Source organism: Dictyostelium discoideum (assembly GCF_000004695.1).
Source record: "Dictyostelium discoideum AX4 chromosome 3 chromosome, whole genome shotgun sequence".
NCBI classification, from domain to species: domain Eukaryota; phylum Evosea; class Eumycetozoa; order Dictyosteliales; family Dictyosteliaceae; genus Dictyostelium; species Dictyostelium discoideum.
In genome coordinates this window covers 2,147,355-2,166,760 of record NC_007089.4, presented here as the reverse complement: position 1 = coordinate 2,166,760, position 19,406 = coordinate 2,147,355, and the positions used below count along the sequence as shown (strand labels likewise).

Below are 19,406 nucleotides of genomic sequence, written 5' to 3'. Positions count from 1 at the left end.
TATATGTGGTGTTGCTGGGGTCATTATTATTGTTATCATTGTAAATTATTGAGTTGGTTGAATTTTGCGTGAATAATAAAGTTGGCAAAGTGCTATTTGTGTTGGAAAATAAAAATAAATCTTCTGGATTATTATTCATTTTAAATTTTTTACCTCAAAAAAATGATAAAAATATTCTTTCAAATTGAATAATCAATAGAGTTTTGATGTGGGAAATTTTGAGTTTTAAACCATACAAAGAGTTTTTTTATTTTTTTATTTTTTTTTTTTTGTGATTAGAAAAAAATATTTTCATAAATTCGTTGATTTTTTTGATTTTTTTTTGATTTTTTTTTTTTTTTTTTTTTTTTTTGTGATACTTTAAAGTCGGTTGGATGCGAGAAAAATAAAATAAAAAATAAAATAAAAAAAAATAAAATAAATAAAATTATTTGGTGTAAGGATTAATTATTAAGAGGAGTCGCATAGAAAATAAAAAAAATAAAAGAGGCCACACAAACCCACCAGCGCTTAATTATTTGTTTTTTTTTTTTTTTTTTTTGGTTTGACACCCACAAAAACAAATTAACCATTCGTACAATGACGATTTTTTTGTTTTTGTTTTTTTATTAAAACGTTGCAAAGATTTCAATGGAAAAAAAAAAAAGAAAAATATTGTTTTGAAAAAAAAATAAAAAAAATAAATAATAAATTTTGTTGGAAATTGTATTTAGATATGTTGTGTATTAATAATTAACAATAATAAAGTTTATTATTTGTAAATGAAACTGAATATATTTGGAAAATATAGTTTTTTTTTTTTTTTTTTTTTTTTTTTATTTTTTTAATTTTTTTGATCATTTTAAAGAATTTAAAAGTTTCCAAGATTGTTCAGTACTTTCCACATAGTCAACTTGACAACACATTAATAAATTACCATCTATATCAATTTTCTTTACTATAATATTATAGGAATGTGGAACTTGTTTGAAAATATCCTTTAAAACCGGGAATTGATTTGAAAATGATGTATTGGTAATAATTTGAGAGTTTGTCGCTGTTGTTGTTGTTGTTGTTGTTGATGAACTTAAATTGTCATCTTCCTCCCCTTCGTCGTCCTCATTGTCTTTTTCAACTGTATTCTTTTTATTCAAATATATATATTTCCTTTCCCAAATAAATGATAGTTTTGTTTGAATTGAATATAGTTTTATATTATTCATCATTCTAAAAAAAAAAAAAAAAAAAAAAAAAAAAAAAAAAAAAAAAAAATTAATATATTATATATATATTTTAAAATTAATATATTAAAATACATACTCTAAAGATAATCCTAAAATTGTTGAAATTATTGGTTCTCTTTTAATTAATAATTTTTTTAAGGTAGTACCATCAGATAATTCACATTCTAAAGAACCATTAAAAATGAAATCTTGAGGATTTTTACAACTACACACATTACCAGTTGAGACTAATGATGATGAATATGAATTTTTAATGATTTGATTACATTTATTGCACTTGTAAGATAAATCCAATTTCACTATTGATACGATATCTGCCAAAACTCTATAATATTGATCCAATGAACTTTTATTAATATTTGATAAGTTTGAGTTATCAATAAAATCGAATAAATTTATATCCATTTCTTGATCAACAATTTTATAATAAAAAAATCTATTTGAATGACATAATATTTTTGATTTCTCAGGATTTTCATTATTATTATTATTATTATTATTATTATTATTATTATTATTATTATTTAAAGACCAAACTGATTTACATTGTAAAAAATAAAAGTCAATAACAGAGCCAACTGTTAAACCACAATAAAAGTTTTCAATTGAAATTGGAATTAAATGTTTACCAGGACTATTCGGATCAGTACATGTTAAATGTAAAACTATAGTTTCATTAATTTTAACATTTGGTGTGGTGGTGGTGGTTGTTGTGGTTGTTTTATCTTTTGGTAATGTTGAAGATAATATAATTGTATTTTGTAATTTTTCAATTCTTTTTGAAACTATTAAACCTCTAAATGAAACGAAATCGCATTGATCAACACCTTGACCTTGATGAATTTGCTCGATAGATTTGGTTTGAATGAATTTACCAGTGGTATCAATCTTTGAAATATTCTTAAAATAGCTTTTATCACTTATTGTTACTAATGGTATACCTAAATGATTAACTGTTTTAGCTTTCAAAACTGTTGGGAATAAAATTAATTTATTCTCTTCAACATAATGAACTAATGCAATACTTTTTAAAATTGCTTTAATGAAATTATTAATTAGTAAATTTGTTTTCAAAAAAATAATAAATAATAAATAATAAATAATAATAATAATCAATACATACAATTTGTTGTTAAAATAAAATCATAATCTTTAATCGGTTTAGATAAAGAAGATGAACATATTGGAGTATCATTTTCATTGCTGTTATTATTACTATTATCATTTGTTGAAGGTTTAAATGATACACCACTAAGATAATAACAATGACCAACTTGTAAAATTGGGAAATTAACTTTTAAAGATGAAGTAGTATGAATACTAATCTTTGGTAATGATGGTATTAATAGTATTGCATTTAAAGTAATTAATCCTAACTCAACGATTTTCTCTAACAATAATATAAATATGTTATGTGTAGTTGTAGATATGGTTTGTTGAGTTGTTGCATTATTATTACTATTATTATTATTATTTTTAAAATATTGAATTATATTAATTTGAGATTGATTAAATAAATTTTGAAATGGTAAATTTGAATTATTAAAATTATTAATTATTGGTGATAATAATTCACAATCTTTCATTGAAAATTGTAAATAATTTATAGTTTTAATTTTATCTTGTGATGTTTCTTGATATTCTTCAAAGTTCACTTGAAAACTATTAATTTTCCAAATTTTATTTAAATGATATTCATTTACATCTGTAATAAAACAATCCACTGTTGAATTTGAGTCTGTTAATGAAATTTTACCCCATTCAAAACCTTGTGGACTTAATTCCAATTGACCAATTAATGAATACTTTTTAGAGTAATCAAATTTACTTGAGTATCTATCTGATTTTAAATTTGATAATTGTGATAGTTTTATTAATGTCGGTAAAATTGGTGTTGAGTTTAATCCCTTGTTATCACTATTATTATTATTATTATTATAATTTAATGAACATTTAATATTATGACATAAAATATTATCATAACCACTAAAACCATCATCAATCATTTTTGGAATATTAAATAATTTTGCTATATGTTCATAAAGTGGTTTACCAGAGAAATTAAATTTAAATGATTCAAATGATTGAAAAACGTTTGGAAATTTTCTTTCAAGTTTTAATAGTAAAATTGATAAAATATATGAATTTACAATTGAATATTTTCTCCAAAGTTCACTAAATGAAGGTTGTTCTCCATTAATATAATTATTATTACTATTATTATTTTTATTATTATTATTATTATTACTATTATTATTATTATTATTATTATTATTTATAGATGATGTATCAATTAAAGTATCTTTTGAGAATGGAATATGAGTTAATAAAGAAGTTGTATCAAATTTTAAAAATTTAAAACTACTTGAAGTACACATTCCTAAACCAATTAATTTACCATTACCATTGGGGTTATAGATTGGATGAACATCGAATAATGCAATCTTTGTACCAACTCTTAAACCTCTACCATGGAATAAATGAGAACGATAATGTGAAATGAATAATTTACCCTTATTTGCATCGATTCCAATAGTTCCCAATTTCGTATTCATCTCCTCAGTGATTGTAACTATACAATTGATTGAACCATTACCATAGATTGTTGAGCAAGAATTGTAATTTAATTCTTTAATGATTTCACTATTATAATCTAAAACTCTTGATGAACAATTAATTGGATTATTATTATTATTATTATTATTATTATTATTATTATTATTATTATTATTATTATTATTGTAAGTGATCTTCTCTAAATGATTGAATGATTCATCCAATATACTATAAATATTTGTTGTTGGTTTAATTATAATTATATTCTTTTTTGATTCAGAATTCGATAATGAATTTTGACACATTACATCTGTAAATATAAATTTACTACCAACTGATAATAAATGAAACCATCTTAAACTTTCTTCAAAAAATATTAAAAATATTTCACAATTACCCATTGATGATTCTTCTTTATTACCACTACCACTACCACCACTACCACCACTACTAATACCACCAATATCTTTGATTCTAACGAAAAACATAGTATCTTTTTGAGATTCTTTCATTGATGGTCTAGTATGTAAAATTGCAGATTTTGATAAAATGATGCCATAGATATTAATTGATTCAATTTGAGGATTATCCAATTGATTCAATTTCGTAATTGGAGTGAATGGTGAATATTGATCAATGATGAAATTTTCTAATCTTTGATTACGTGATGAAGAGAGTTCATAAGATGGTACTTTTTGATTTTGTCTCTCTAATGACTCTTTGAAATAGTTGATCATTTGTTCATAATAATGATCACTATATCTATGAATGATATAAATGATTTCAATTTCAAGGTAATTCAATTTCGATAGATCGATTCTTGTATTACCAATACCTGATATTATACTATAATTTCCTAATGATGATCTTATTGATGTTGACATTAACATACTATTGTTAATAGATGCTCTACTTATTAAACTATTACCACTGCCACCACCACTACCACTGCTACCATAAGTATTACTAAAATTTGATGGACAAATAACATTAAAAAATGGTATGAATACAATGGTATCCAATAAATAAAATTTAGTTTCACAAATTTCAATAACAATTTCACCCGTTGAATCTTGTAATGTAAGTATGTGACTTGTATTTGCATTATTAGATTGAATTGAACCAACCTTTCCAATTAAAATTCTTAAAATTTGATTATCTTGATCCTTTAAAGATGATTTAGATGTTTGATTTCTATCTCTACTTAATACATCTTGAATTGATTGTATACTAGATGTAACTGGTAATCTTTCAAATTGATTATTACTATTACTGTATTTAATTCTTTTATTTTGTTGTTGTTGTTGTTGTTGTTGTTGTTGATCAACATTTTTATTAGTATTACTTGAATTTTTCCTGCCATTATTTAAAAATGTATCATTATCTAATATAAATCTAATTAAATTATAAATAACTTTATATATATCACCATGTGGTTCAACAATACCATTTAAATTATTATGAATTGAATCGATAACATGTATTAACCATAACTTTTCACCAATTGAAAAACTAAATGAGTCGAATATTTTATTGGTTTTTCCTTTTAATGATGATGATGATGATGATGTAGCTGTTGATGCAGTTGTTGATGGTGTTGATGTAGTTGTCGATGTAGTTGGTGAAGATAAAGTTGGTGATATATTTGTAGTACATGTTGTGTTTAATGCAATATTACTAACATTTAAATTTAATAAACTACTATTTAATATTGGTGATGTTGATGTACTTCCTGCGCTATTGTTACTATTTTTGTGATTATTATTATTATTATTATTTATAGTTTTATTTAACATTGTACTCATATTAAATGATTCTGCAATATTATTGAAATGACCTTCTTCATGACATATTAAAAACTTTATAATTTCTGAAAGGTAATCCCTTTTTTCTGTATTTGAAGGAATAATTACACTTGATGCCAATGAATTAATTGTCCTATTCATCATCATACTATTATTATTATTTATTGTATTATTAAATGCAAAATTACTATTATTCATCATTATACTACTACTATTCATCATTATACTACTATTATTCATTAATAATGATTGAGAAAGTATTGGATCATTATTATTTATTGGAACTCTCCCAATATCTTCCTTTCTCTTCATCGGTTTTTTTTTTTTTTTTTTTGAATGTTATTCTTTTTTTTTTTTTTTTTTTTTTTTTTATATCTTTTTTTTTTTTTTTTTAAACTTGAACTTATGTGTAATGTTTAAAATGAAAAATGAAAAGTAAAAAAAAAAAAAAATAAAAAAAAAAAAAATAAAATAAAATAAAAAAAAAAAAAAAAAGAGGAGGGAAAAAAAGTTAAAAAATAAAAAAAAAAAAAATAAAAAATTTTCAAACATACAAACACACAAACAAATTATTTATTTATTTATTTATTTATTTATTTATTTATTTATTTATTTTAAGAAAAAACAAAAAAAAAAAATGATAAAAAAAGGAACTACTAAAACTGTAAAAATAACAAGCTTTTTTGTTTATGGTACATTAAGACCTGATGATAATAGGTAAGAGGTTTTTTATTTAACAATATAAAATTTTATATATATGTTAATTAATTACTTACTAACAATATAATTTTAATTTATTATTATTATTATTGTTAAAATAAATATATAATAAGTCAAGCACCATGGACAAAAGATTTTGTAAAAGGGTTAAAATTTAAAAAAGCACATTTTAGGGATGGAATTTTATTTTTTGATGAGTTTCCTACAGTATCTTTATTATATAGTGATAATGACCATTACCATTCAGATGAGAGTAACCCTTCAATTAAGAAATTTGATGAAACCCTTATGAACCTATATAATGATAATCAGTGTAATGGTATTGTTGGATATTTGGCAACTATTGACGAAACTTTATTGAGCGACACAAATGACATTGAAAAATTATTTGAAGAGAAATTGAAAGAGGCTGATATAATTGAAGAGTATCCTGAAATTTATAAAAGATCAATCATTAAGGTGAAACATTTAAATGAAGATGGTGGTGATGCCAACAAGGATGGAGTTGTTGATGGTAACCAAACTCAAAATGACCATACATATTGTTACATTTACCATAGAGAAGATTGTAATAGAGAAACAATTATAGCACATGGTGATTGGGTAAAGAGAAACTTTTAAAAAAAAAATAAAAAAGAAAAAAAAAATTTTTAAATGTTAAAATAAAAAAATAAAAAACACATAATAGAATTTTTTGATTAAATTAAAATTATCTTTATTTAGTATTTTCATAGTAATAGCAATAATAATAAAAAAGGAACAAGGGACAATAAAAGGAATTCAGGAAAATCTGTTGTTTTTTAAAAAAATAAAATAATAATTAGTAAGTTATTTAAAAAAATATATTATTATTATTTATTTTTTATACGCGTATAATATTTTAAATCAGCCAAGAGCCAAAGGCTCATTTATAATCAGGGTGTAATCAGAAACACGAATCAAAAATATTCATCATCTAAAATATTATACGCATATTTTTTTTTTTTAATTTTTTTTTTTTGACAGTTTAATTACATACCAATAAAATATTTTTATTAAAACGAAAGTGTTGTGATTATAAAAAAAAAAAAAAAAATTGTTTTATAGCCAAAAATTTTCAAAAAAAAAAAAAAAAAAAAAAAAAAAAAAAAAAAAAAAAAGTAAAAAATTTAAAAAAAAAAAAAAAAAACGAAAAAACGTAACCTTAAGTCTCGTTTTTTTGAAATTTATTTTTAATTTCAAAATAAATAATTTCAACCCGCAAAAAAAAAAAATAAAAAAAAAATAATCTTATAATAATTTCGTGTTAGATAATTTTTAGTAAAAAAAAAAAAAAGAAAAATTTTTTTTAGCAAATAAAAGGTTTGTAAATTATTGATTAAAAAAAAGTAATATGTAAAAAGTTCAATTATCCTAATTTTTAAAGAAAAAAAAATCTAAATGTGGTAAAAATAAGTTTTAAAATTTTTATGTTTAAAAAAGCCAAAAATTAACATTTTTAACGTATTCTGTGTTGATATTCTGAGCAGAAATTTTTTTTTTTTTTACTTAGAAAATAAGTTATTGGTATAATTTAATATTCCAAAGAATATTAAACCCATTCTTTCAAACCAGGATATTTTTTTTTTTTGATTTTTTTGATTTTTTATTTTTATAAATGTCCTACTTTTTTTTTTTTTGATTTTTTATTTTTCTATAAGCGCCCTACTTTTTTTTTTTACTAAACATAAAAATGAATAAATTAATAAATACTCTTTTAATATCATTTTTATTTATTAATTTTTGTTTTTGCATTAAAGTAAAATCAAATAAAGATAATATTTACGATACCAATAATTCTTTATTAAATTTAATAGTTGATTCAAATAAATTTAATATTTATCCAGTTGGTGGAGAATGTGGAGGTAATATTTCATTTTCATGTAATAATATGGCTGATGCATTAAATTATGCAAATACACTTTCTGGAGATGTAAGTCAAGTTGGATTTTTATTAGTTGATGGTATTTATGATTTCTCAAATAATAGTATTCAAGTATTTGGTAAAACCATTGGAATTGCATCATTTACTCAAGGTTCAACCAATGTAATTGTTAAAGGTGGAAATAAAAATAATTTACCATTGATTAATGTAGATGAAAGTATTAATAATGTTGTTGTTGGTAGTGGTAATGGTATTACAACTGGTGTATCAATTTATGATATTACATTCCAAGATTGTACATCACCAATCATTAATGTAATTGTAAACTTATCAGTTGCAAGTATTGAATTTGAGGGTTGTAATTTTAGTAATTTCTCAACAAATATTCAAAATGTGTCATTGATTAATGTTTGGTCAAATGTAACTAAAACTTATCCAGCTAGTATATCAATTACAAATTCATATTTCACAGGATCTAGTGGAATTAATAATAGTTTCCCAGTAATTTCTATATCGGCAACTACAATCACTTTACAAGGTTTAACAACTTCCAATATATCGGCTCAAAGTTTTATATCATCAATTAATAGTTTCATTACTCTTTCATATAGTAATTTTGGATCTGTTGCAACTCAATATGGTGTATTTAAAATTCAAGATACAACATTTAAATCATATGGTACAGGTTTCTCAAATTGTGAATCATCAGTATCTGGAAGTATATTGACATCATTAACTACAACTGATAGTAATTATTTTAGTTTTCAAAATTGTCAATTTAACTATTGTTATTCCAAAAATGGTGGCTCAATATATGCATCAAATATTGGACAATTCCAACCAACACTTAGTAATATTAATAATTGTAGTTTTAGTGGAAGTTATGCATCAAATAGTGGTGGTGTAGTTTATTCAATTAATACTCCATTGAATTTTAGTAATTCAAAGTTTATCCAATCAAATTCTGCTTTTAATAGTGGTGGTTTAGTTTATATTGTTAATTCAACTTTAACCATCCAAACATCTACTATATCATCATTGAATTCAAGTACTCAATGTGATGGATATTTGGTTAATACTCAAGGTTCAAATGTTTTCATTACAAATAATACCATTGGTTTAATGAGTGGTCCACCAGCAATATCTTGTTCATCAAGTTTTGTTAATATTAGTGGTATTAGTTTTATGGGTACAACTTCTCAAATATCAGTCACTTGTAACAAATGTAATATTCCAAACTTTTGTGGTAATGCTGATGGTACCAGTACTGGTACAACATCATTCCCTACATCATCCTCTCAATCAAGTACAACCGGTGGCTCTGCTACTGGAGGTTCAACTACTGGTAAACAACCATTTACTGTTTCTTCTTCAAGTACTACTGATGGTTCAACTAGTGATTCCTCTTATTTAAAGTCTTTTAATTTTATTTCATTGTTCTTCATTGGTATTGCATTATCATTCATTCATTATTAATTTTCCTAAAACCATAAATTTAATAGATTTTATTTTTAAATAAAATATTTTATCAAATTAGTATATTTTAAAATTGTAATTGTAATTTTGAAATATTTTATTTTTGGAATTTTTTTTTTTTGAATTGGTTAATGCAATTGTTTGTTGATTCTACTTGTTGTCATTTTATTTATGGTTTTGTTAATAGAGGGCCTAGTTTTTAAACAGCCTTAGGATGTTGTTGGTTTTTGTTGTTTATTTTTTTGTTGGCTTTGTTGTTTTTTGTGGTTTTTGTTTTAATGGTATTTTATTTTCCATATAAATTTTTTTTTTATAAATATTTTTTACTAAAAAAATTGAAATTTCATCCAATTCCTCATTGGTGTAGTCGGTAACACTCTAGTCTTTCACACTGGTACCTCGGGTTCGATTCCCGAATGGGGAGGGTTTTTATTCCGACCAAAATTAGATTAAGGGTTCGAATCCCACTTAGGGTGACAGTTTAAAATTGGTTGAAATTGTAAGAAAAAATTAGGAATTTTCGTACCGCGATCAAGAGGATACAAGATACACGTGAAAAGTAATTCATCCTTTTCTATCCTTAATCTCGGTCAATTTTAAACAATCTTTCAAAAAAAAATCACCAATCCACCACGATCTACAGATCTAACTTACCAAATCGCCGATTCAAAGGAATCTCATCGAGATGAATTCCTACGCAGACGCGGCTAAAATGGCCAAACCCTCCACCCATATGGACGAGGCATCGGAGAACTTCATTAAGGAATTCTCCACAAAAACAGCAGAGATAAAGGAGACCTACCCCAAACTATCAATAGGCCTCAAAGACATCTCCAAATACTGCGAGACCATATTGAACATGACTGCGCTCTCAACCTACGAGAAGAACAACGGATTCTACCCAATTACACTCGAATTCCCCAAAATGGATCTCAAGGGGTTAGAAGAAATGAGAAAAACACTCTCAAACTACGATATCCCAATCGACAAGATATACATAGGCAAAGGAACTAGAAAAACGATCCACCTGATGATTAAAAACGAACAATCTCTCCTAAATATCATTAGAGATAGAAGCAAATTGGGAACCTTCATCACCTCCAGTAGAGACTTCCACGTCCTCACAGGAAGAGTAAGAATTCCCAGAGAAAAGGCAGGAATAGTGGACGCCCTCATCAAAACTGCCTTTGCAGAAGAAATACCCTATGCAATATACAATACTCCATACTCCACCGACCACCTCATAGTATTCGGTCTAATAGAATGCCAAATAGGCGATCAAATGAAATCTGGCCAACACATTACAGAAATCGCAAACTTTACCATCAGAACGGCCACCAAAACCTACTCCTCCCAAAAGAAAAACAAGAAAGTAGAGACAAACAACACGGAGGAACCATCAGAAGATGAGATGACAGATCCTCCTAACACCCAAAACAGGATAGCAATCAAATCCTCTCAACCAAAACCACAACAACAAACAAACAACCCAGCAAACAATCAGTCTGATAAACAATCAACCCAAGAGAAAAAAGCCCAAGCAAAAAAGTCATCTCTACCTCTTCCCCCCAAAAACCCAGCAGAATCTCAATCTGTCAAACCCACCACAACCACTACCACAACATCCAACGCCATCCAAAAAGACAATGCCAACAAAACGAGCACTAACATCCATTCATCCTCGGAAAACAGAGAGAAGACACTAAACATCCCTCCATCACATAAACGCAAGAACGAGGAAATCCACTCAAACAATGAAGTCAACCAACTCTCACCAACAATAAACAGAAGCAACCCTTACATCCCATCCACCCATAAGACACCTGTCAAAAAAGAAAGGAAAGGAATCATTGAGAGCTTCATAGAGAGTATCTACCCTTCACCATCCAAACCGCAGCTATACGACTCCCAAGAGGAGATCGATATCATCTCATAATAGTAGTAATCAAAATCAACCAATAGAATGTCAGAGGTTGGGGCACTGACACCTCCTTCAAAAACAAAACAGACTTTATCAAATCCCAATCCCCCCCAAACTCATTGGCACTAACCATAGTCAATGAACTCAACGCCGACGCAACACAAGCACACCAGCTATTTCCTGGCTCCATCATTAGCGCAACCAACAGAGGCAACGGAATAGGAATACTAAACCACAACAACCAAAACATAAAACTCTCACCAATATTCATAATAGAAGGTAGACTAATAATATCAGACATTCTAATAAAAGATACCACAACGAGAATCTTGGCCATATACGCCCCGGCCCAACCTGATAAAAGAAAAACACTAGCTTCAACACTAAACAAACACTTCAACAACCAATACCACAACCTAACGTCTAACCCTAATAAAAACATCGACATCATAGCAGGCGACTTCAACTGTTTAGACTTCAATGACAATCACACATCAAATGATGACCAAGGCAACTTGACAACACAATCCCCAGATGAGATGGCCACAGTAATCGAAGCCATCAGAATTTCAAATAACCTAATGGATATGGACCAACTAAATAAAAGACCCACCTTCTCAAGAACGATACATAACCTCACAAGAATCTTGGAAAGGAGACTAGACAGAATATACCTTAACAATAGCTTAATCAACTACAGCCAATTATACTTAAGGAACCTAATCCCCCCAAAAATTAACGACATACCTCTATCAGATCACAACTTCCTATCAACCACTTTCACTCTACCCAACATACAGATGAACAAGCGCAGATGGAGATTAAAAAAATCCTCAATCCTCTCAAGCATAATGCTTAAGAAAATAGACTTCCTACTTAACGATTATTCAAGGGAGCTGTCATCCAACCATAACTCTATCAGCAAAAGACCATAATAACTTCAAAGATCCTAAGATCCTTCTCACCTCAACGATCAAGCTAAGAAAAACAACAGCTAATTACTATTGTATTCCAGAATCATCTCTCCCAAATATTATATCTTTTGATCAATTCATATGATTAAAATAACCCTTCAGCTTAAATGATAAGCCTATAAATAAATATTAAATAAAAACTCGTATTAACACAGATGGACATATATCAATCTTGTTAATCCAATATTCAAAAAAAAAAAAAAAAAAAGAAAAAATTAGAATTTATACAACCTCACATATTGAAAAACTTTCATATCCATTGAAACAGTTCGCAGAAAACATTGGACCCAATAAAGAGTTAGACCCAACAATAAATTTCCAAACAGAATCACATCAAAAATCTCACCAAATATGAAGAAGTCATGAGGTTAATATAGACTATACCCAAATCTTTGATTTAACCAAGAATACTTTGAATGGTGTAACAACTGGTGGTCGGTATCATCAGTGTTAATTTTTCCTAATGATTTCTTTATTGTGTTGGTTATTGCTGCTGAAGTTATTGGTGTTGTAATGTTGGGTGATGATGGTGGTGTCGAATGATTATTTAATTGTTGTTGAGATTGTTGATTTATTAATTGAATGTGTTGTTGAAGAAGTTGATTTTGTTTATCTTTTACCTGCTGCTGTTCCCTTATCTGACGTTGCTGTTCACTGAATGTTGATACCTGTGGTTGTTGTTGTTCCTCATTATCCTGTTGCAATTCATCATTATCAATATCTTCGTTATTATTAGTTGACATTCTCTTAAAATAAATTATTTAATAAAATTTGATTATTTATTTATTCTATTATTATTAAAGTAAATGATTAATTATTTAAGAAATAAATGTACGCAAAATTAATTAATGACCGTAGCCCTATCGTGTTTTTATTATTTGTATATATTTATTACTGAGGTTGAATTAGAAACCTAGTTTTCCTTTTATAGTCCTTAGCTTTGAGCGAACCCAAATCTGTTAACTACTCCAACCTCGGCCGATAGGGTTAGATCCACACACAAAATCACCATATAAAATAATAATATAAAATTAAAAATAATTTAATTAAAAGAGAAAATAATAATTAAATTAAAATAATATAATATTGTAGTTTAAATTGTGTGAGTTTATTATAAATGAAACAATTTATTAAAATAAATTAAGTTAGTAATAATTAATATTGAATTATTATTTCAATATTAATAGTTATTTTTAAATGTTCTGTTTAGAACATTTCATAAAATTAAATAAATATTAGTATTAACAAGATATTTTTGAGATCTTGTTACAAATGGGATATAAATGTGTAAAATATGACCTATCCTGAACCTTCACATATAGAAACATTTTGGAATTAATAATTCATAACATCTGGGTGGATTTGCATATCGACAAACCATCTAAAGATGAAAAGCTCTTTTACTCGACTCTACTTAATAAATTGTACTAGGGCAATTTTAAAGTTTAAATTAAAATTAAATAATTAATATTTTATACATATCTTTAAAAAAAAAAAAAAATAATAATAATAAAAAATAAAATAAATCTTACAAAAAAAATCAAAAAGAATTTATTATTTAATAGTTTTTTAAAAATTAAACATTTAATTTCAATTAATTAAAATTTTTGATAATTGTCTTACACATGCATAAAATGTTTGAATGATAAATGAATATTGACAATCACCAACATTAGAAACATTAATTATATTAAAGTCAGAAGTTGAACTGCATATAAATTGAATTGAAACAGATGAATAATTGGATTGTGAACATAGGGAATTAGAACCAGTATAATTATAATAAAGTGTAATTCCTTCAGGATTGAATGAATATGTTGATGAGTTTAATGATCCAAACACATAACTATCTGTAAAACCTGATGCACCAGTAGCTCCACAAGATTCAACATCAGTTTGACCAGTTAATTGTTCACAAAATGTACTTGATTCACAAATTCCAAAATAAAACTATTTTTATATTAAAAAAAAAAAAAAAAAAAGAAAAAAAAAAAAAAAAAAATTTTAATAAAAATATATAAAACATTAATATAATTATTGCAATTTTAAAAATACATACTTGAATATTCAATTGTTGATTGTAATACATATAACCATCAGTGTTATTTTTAAGAGGTGAAAGGTTTAAAGCGCTATTTGAAGTAGGTCCAAATGGGAAAATACATGATTCCATTGGTGATGGAGTTGGTGTTGGGGATATAGTCGGAGATGGAGATGGTGTTGGATTAGAATTAGCACAAACATAACTACTTTCAATGGTGAAGGTGTAAGTGCAGTTATCACTATTAACGAAATCAACAATTTCAAATGTGTAATTTTGGTTACAGTTAATAATATAAACTGTAGATTTTTGAGAATTTCCATTACACCATAAATATTGATCAGAATTATAATATAATTCCAATCCCTTTCTTGTTGAAATATATTTACCAGAGTCCACAAATGAAAGTTCAAATTCATAAGCACCTTTTTTTTGGCAAGATTGAAGATCTGAATTAACGATATCTGAGCAATACTTTACAGTTTCACAGAAATTGAAAAAGTATTCTGAATCTGTTGAATTATCATAATAAATATGACCATAATAGTCATTTGATATTAAACCAGTTAAATCTAAAGAATTTTTTCCAGATTCGAAAATGCAAGATTTTGGTATTGGTAATGGTGTTGGTGGTGTTGGTGTTGGAGATTGAGTTGGAGATTGGGTTGGAGATTGAGTTGGCGAATGGGTTGGTGATTGAGTTGGTGAATGGGTTGGTGATTGAGTTGGTGAATGAGTTGGAGATTGAGTTGGTGAATGAGTTGGAGATTGAGTTGGCGAATGGGTTGGTGATGGAGTTGGTGATGGAGTTGGTGATTGGGTTGGTGACTGAGTTGGGGATTGAGTTGGAGATGGAGTTGGAGATTGAGTTGGTGATGGAGTTGGAGATTGGGTTGGTGACTGAGTTGGGGATTGAGTTGGGGATGGGGTTGGGGATGGAGTTGGGGATGGAGTTGGTGATGGAGTTGGTGATGGAGTTGGAGATTGAGTTGGTGATTGAGTTGGAGATGGTGTTGGTGATTGGGTTGGTGATTGGGTTGGTGATTGGGTTGGTGATGGAGTTGGTGATGGAGTTGGTGATGGAGTTGGTGATTGGGTTGGTGATTGGGTTGGTGATTGAGTTGGTGATGGAGTTGGTGATTGAGTTGGCGATGGAGTTGGCGTAATTTGGCAAGCAGCAGCTAAAGAAAGAAAAAAAAGTTAGTTATAAAGAAAATAAAGAAAAGAAAAAAAATAAGAAAGTTAGTAGAAAAGAAAATAAAGAAAAGAAAAAAATATATACATTAATGATAATTACAAGTTTCAATAACAAAATTATAATGACAAGGTGGGTTTTCAGTTAAAGAAGTTACTAAAAATGTTTGATTTTGAGTACATTGTAAGAAAAAGGTATTACTACGATAGTAACCATCTTGGCAAGTTTCTTTATTGGTTGAATTATAACTTAATATCATGCCACCCTTTTCCTTATTAATTGAATATTCACCTGTCATTGTGCTACCCAATTCATAGGAAAAAGCATCATGTTTTCCTACTTGACAGGCTTCAACTCCAGAGCGACCCATTTCCTTATTGCAAAACAATGAATCTTCACAAAATGAAAAGTAATATTCAAAGTCATTTACTGAGTATGAATATCCATTTGCACTAATTTTAAAAATTAAAAATTAATAATTTTTTTTTTTTTCATTTTTTTTTTTTTTTTTTTTTTTTTAATACAACAATAAATTAAAATTACTTTTCTTTTAATAAAGTTAAATCAATGTATGAATTGCCACCTACTGGAAAGATACAAGTTTCAAGGGGGTCTTCATCATTATACCCACAAACAAATGTACAAAATAGTAAAACTGATAAAATTATTATTTTATTAATTGATTTCATTTTATTTAATTGTGATGCATTAAAGAAAAAAAAAAAAAAAAAAAAAAAAAATAATATTATTATTAATTTATAATGCTCGCCTAACTCACTTTTTCACGAATAAAACTTATTTCAAACCCGGAAAAAAAAAATCGACCTTCAAGTTTTTTTTCTTTTGATGCATTAAAACTTTTTTTTTTTTTTTTTTTTTCATTTGTGCATTAAAAAAAATATTTTATTTACTTTTGGGCAATAAATAAAAAAAAACTTTTTTTTTTTTATTTAAACAGAACACAAAATGATAAAAAAAAAAAAAATGAAAGTAAACATTCTGTTTTTTTAAAATTTTTTTTTTTTTATAACAAATTTTATTTTTAGAATTTAATTTTTTATCATTTGTTTTTTATAATTGTTATTTATTTTAAGGAATGAAGGGATAGAATTGAATTTTTTTTTTTAAAAATGATGTGAAATATAAAAAAAAAAAAAAAAAAGATTGGTTTGGTTGAATTTGTATATTTTTTTTTTTTTTTTTTTTACAAAAGTTAAATTTGAATGTTTGAAAAATAAATTAAAAAAAAAAAAACAAATAATCCTGATTTAAATTGATTTACTTTTTTGGTTTGGAAATAATTATAACAAAATTTTAATATTACTTTTTTTTTAAATTGATTTTTACAAAAAATTTCAATATTTATTTTTTTTTATTTTTTATTTTTTTCATTTTTCAAATTTTCACAACACAACCAAAATGGTTAACCAAAGAACATTTTTCGATGTCGAAATTGATGGTAAACCTAGTAAGTTTCATTTATTTTTTTTTTTTCTTTTATAATTATAATTATAATTATTATTTCTTTTTTTTTTCTTTTTTTTTTTTTTTTTTATACTAATGTTTTTTATTTTATTAAAGTTGGTAGGATTATTTTTGAATTATTTAATGATGTTGCACCAAAAACTACAGAAAATTTTAGAGTATTATGTTTAGGTACACAATATTCAAAGATTACACAAACTCGTCTTCATTATAAAGGAACACCATTCCATCGTATCATTAAAAACTTTATGGTGCAATGTGGTGATTTTCAAAATAAGAATGGTACAGGTGGTGAATCAATCTATGGTAAAAGATTCGATGATGAAAACTTTAAAATTAAACATTCTGAACCATATTTATTATCAATGGCAAATGCTGGTCCAAATACAAATGGAAGTCAATTCTTTATTACAACTGCACCTGCTTCACATTTAGATGGGTAATTATATTAAATATATAATATATAACTATATAATTACTAATGTTAATATTTTTTTTTTAAAAAAAAAAAGTAAACATTGTGTATTTGGAAAAGTAGTTTCAGGACAAAATGTTGTAGACATTTTAAATTCATTATTAACAGATCAAAATGATAAACCATATGCAGATGTTAAAATAGTTCATTGTGGTGAATTGGTTTTAAAATCAAGTTCACAAAATAATAAAAAAGATTCAGACTCTGAAAATTCAGATTCAGATTCAGACTCTTCAGATTCATCATCATCTGAAGAAGATAGAAAAAAGAGAAAGAAAAGAAAGAAAAGAAAAGAGAAAAAAAGAAAATCAAAAGATAGAAAAAAGAAAAGGAAAAGATCATATAGTTCATCAAGTGATGATTCTGATTATAGTGATGATTCTGATTCTGATGACGATGATGATGATAATAAAAAAAATAAAAATAAAAGAGGTAGATCGAGATCAAGATCAAAAGATAGAAAATCATCATCATCAAAAAGAGATAGATCAAGAAGTGGTTCAATTGATGAATTAAAGGATAGGTATAAACCATTATCATCATCATCATCATCATCAAGAGGATATGATAAAAAATCAACTTCACCAATTAGACAGAGTGATTCAAGTGGTAGAACTGTAAAGGGTAGAGGTGCTGTAAAATATTCTCAAGATAGAAATGGTAGTAATAGATTTGGTAGAGAATATAGGGACAATAGGGATAATAGAGATTATAGGGATAATAGGGATAATAGAGGTTATAGGGATAATAGAGATTATAGAGACAATGCTAGGGATAATAGGGATAATAGATATTCAGACAATAACAGTAGAGATGAAAAAGATAATGATTCAAACTATAACAAAAGAAAAGAAAGATTTAATAATAATAATAATAATAATAATAATAATAATAATAATCATGATAATTCTCAAATAGATTCATCAAGAAGTTCTAATAATAGAAGTTATGCCGATATTGATTATAAAGATACCTATTCAGAAAAGGATTTAGAAAATATTAAAATTACAATTAAAAATCATGAAAATAAAGAAAATGAAAGAAAATACTCTGGAAATAATAATGATAATAATAATAATAATAGTAATAATAATGAAAAAGAAGAGGGAGAACATGATGAAGAAAATGATTCATTAAAAAGAAAAGAAGAAACAACTACAACTACAACAACAAGTTCAAATGTAGCTTCATCACCATTATCATCATCTTCAGTACCTAAAAATGAAGAAAAAAATGTTAATTCTTCATCTTCACCTTTTAGAAAAAATAGAAATCACAGCGATGATGACAGTGATCATTATGATGATGATGACGATGACAGAAGAGGCAGAGGCAGAGGAAGAAGATCCAGATATGATAGTGATGATTAATATTGTAAATAATTATAATAATAAACCTAAAACCAATTAAAAAAAAAAAAAATTAAAAATAAAAAAAATAAAAAATAAAAATTTCCAACCTTTGGTTCAAATTTTCCAGCTAATTTATGGAATCGTTTTCCCAAATGGTTTGATGATAAAAAAAAAGTTTTTATTTTTATTTTTTTTTTTTCACCTTTATTTTTTGGGATATTTTTTTTTTTTATTTTTTTTTTTTTCACCTTTATTTTTTTTTATTTTTTTTTTTCATTTT

At 25.9% G+C, this 19,406-nt stretch overlaps 8 protein-coding genes and 1 non-coding gene across 9 annotated transcripts in view; 5 read left to right on the top strand and 4 right to left on the bottom strand.

The window, feature by feature from the left end:
* DDB_G0279597 (hypothetical protein) overlaps positions 1-139 on the bottom strand; it is a gene marked incomplete at both ends in the record, with an annotated part of 3,789 nt that extends 3,650 nt beyond the window's left edge. The window contains one exon of the mRNA XM_636573.1: positions 1-139. This exon is cut by the window's left edge and continues 1,645 nt beyond it. Coding sequence (XP_641665.1) covers positions 1-139 — 139 coding nt within the window.
* Positions 140-836: 697 nt separating this feature from the next.
* On the bottom strand, positions 837-5,896 carry DDB_G0279501 (hypothetical protein; the record flags this gene model as incomplete). Its single annotated transcript, XM_636572.1, has 3 exons — positions 837-1,206; positions 1,300-2,260; positions 2,347-5,896. 3 exons carry the CDS (start codon positions 5,894-5,896, stop codon positions 837-839), a joined length of 4,881 nt encoding a protein of 1,626 aa, XP_641664.1.
* Positions 5,897-6,221: 325 nt separating this feature from the next.
* DDB_G0279499 (hypothetical protein) lies at positions 6,222-6,925 on the top strand (the record flags this gene model as incomplete). The annotated part of the gene is made up of 2 exons (XM_636571.1): positions 6,222-6,301; positions 6,418-6,925. 2 exons carry the CDS (start codon positions 6,222-6,224, stop codon positions 6,923-6,925), a joined length of 588 nt encoding a protein of 195 aa, XP_641663.1.
* Positions 6,926-8,015: 1,090 nt separating this feature from the next.
* DDB_G0279497 (hypothetical protein) lies at positions 8,016-9,683 on the top strand (the record flags this gene model as incomplete). Its single annotated transcript, XM_636570.1, has 1 exon — positions 8,016-9,683. The coding sequence occupies one exon, from the start codon at positions 8,016-8,018 to the stop codon at positions 9,681-9,683; it is 1,668 nt and encodes a 555-aa protein (XP_641662.1).
* A 352-nt stretch (positions 9,684-10,035) lies between these two features.
* tRNA-Glu-UUC-13 lies at positions 10,036-10,107 on the top strand. Its single transcript has one exon. It is a non-coding gene; the product is annotated as a tRNA-Glu (tRNA).
* Positions 10,108-10,542: 435 nt separating this feature from the next.
* On the top strand, positions 10,543-11,619 carry DDB_G0279595 (hypothetical protein; the record flags this gene model as incomplete). The annotated part of the gene is made up of 1 exon (XM_636569.2): positions 10,543-11,619. One exon carries the CDS (start codon positions 10,543-10,545, stop codon positions 11,617-11,619), a length of 1,077 nt encoding a protein of 358 aa, XP_641661.2.
* A 1,327-nt stretch (positions 11,620-12,946) lies between these two features.
* DDB_G0279495 (hypothetical protein) lies at positions 12,947-13,321 on the bottom strand (the record flags this gene model as incomplete). Its single annotated transcript, XM_636568.1, has 1 exon — positions 12,947-13,321. The coding sequence occupies one exon, from the start codon at positions 13,319-13,321 to the stop codon at positions 12,947-12,949; it is 375 nt and encodes a 124-aa protein (XP_641660.1).
* Positions 13,322-14,168: 847 nt separating this feature from the next.
* On the bottom strand, positions 14,169-16,503 carry DDB_G0279493 (hypothetical protein; the record flags this gene model as incomplete). The annotated part of the gene is made up of 4 exons (XM_636567.1): positions 14,169-14,528; positions 14,638-15,800; positions 15,917-16,266; positions 16,358-16,503. The coding sequence occupies 4 exons, from the start codon at positions 16,501-16,503 to the stop codon at positions 14,169-14,171; spliced, it is 2,019 nt and encodes a 672-aa protein (XP_641659.1).
* A 730-nt stretch (positions 16,504-17,233) lies between these two features.
* DDB_G0279491 (hypothetical protein) lies at positions 17,234-19,144 on the top strand (the record flags this gene model as incomplete). The annotated part of the gene is made up of 3 exons (XM_636566.1): positions 17,234-17,282; positions 17,396-17,738; positions 17,812-19,144. The coding sequence occupies 3 exons, from the start codon at positions 17,234-17,236 to the stop codon at positions 19,142-19,144; spliced, it is 1,725 nt and encodes a 574-aa protein (XP_641658.1).
* Between the last annotated feature and the right edge of the window lie 262 nt (positions 19,145-19,406).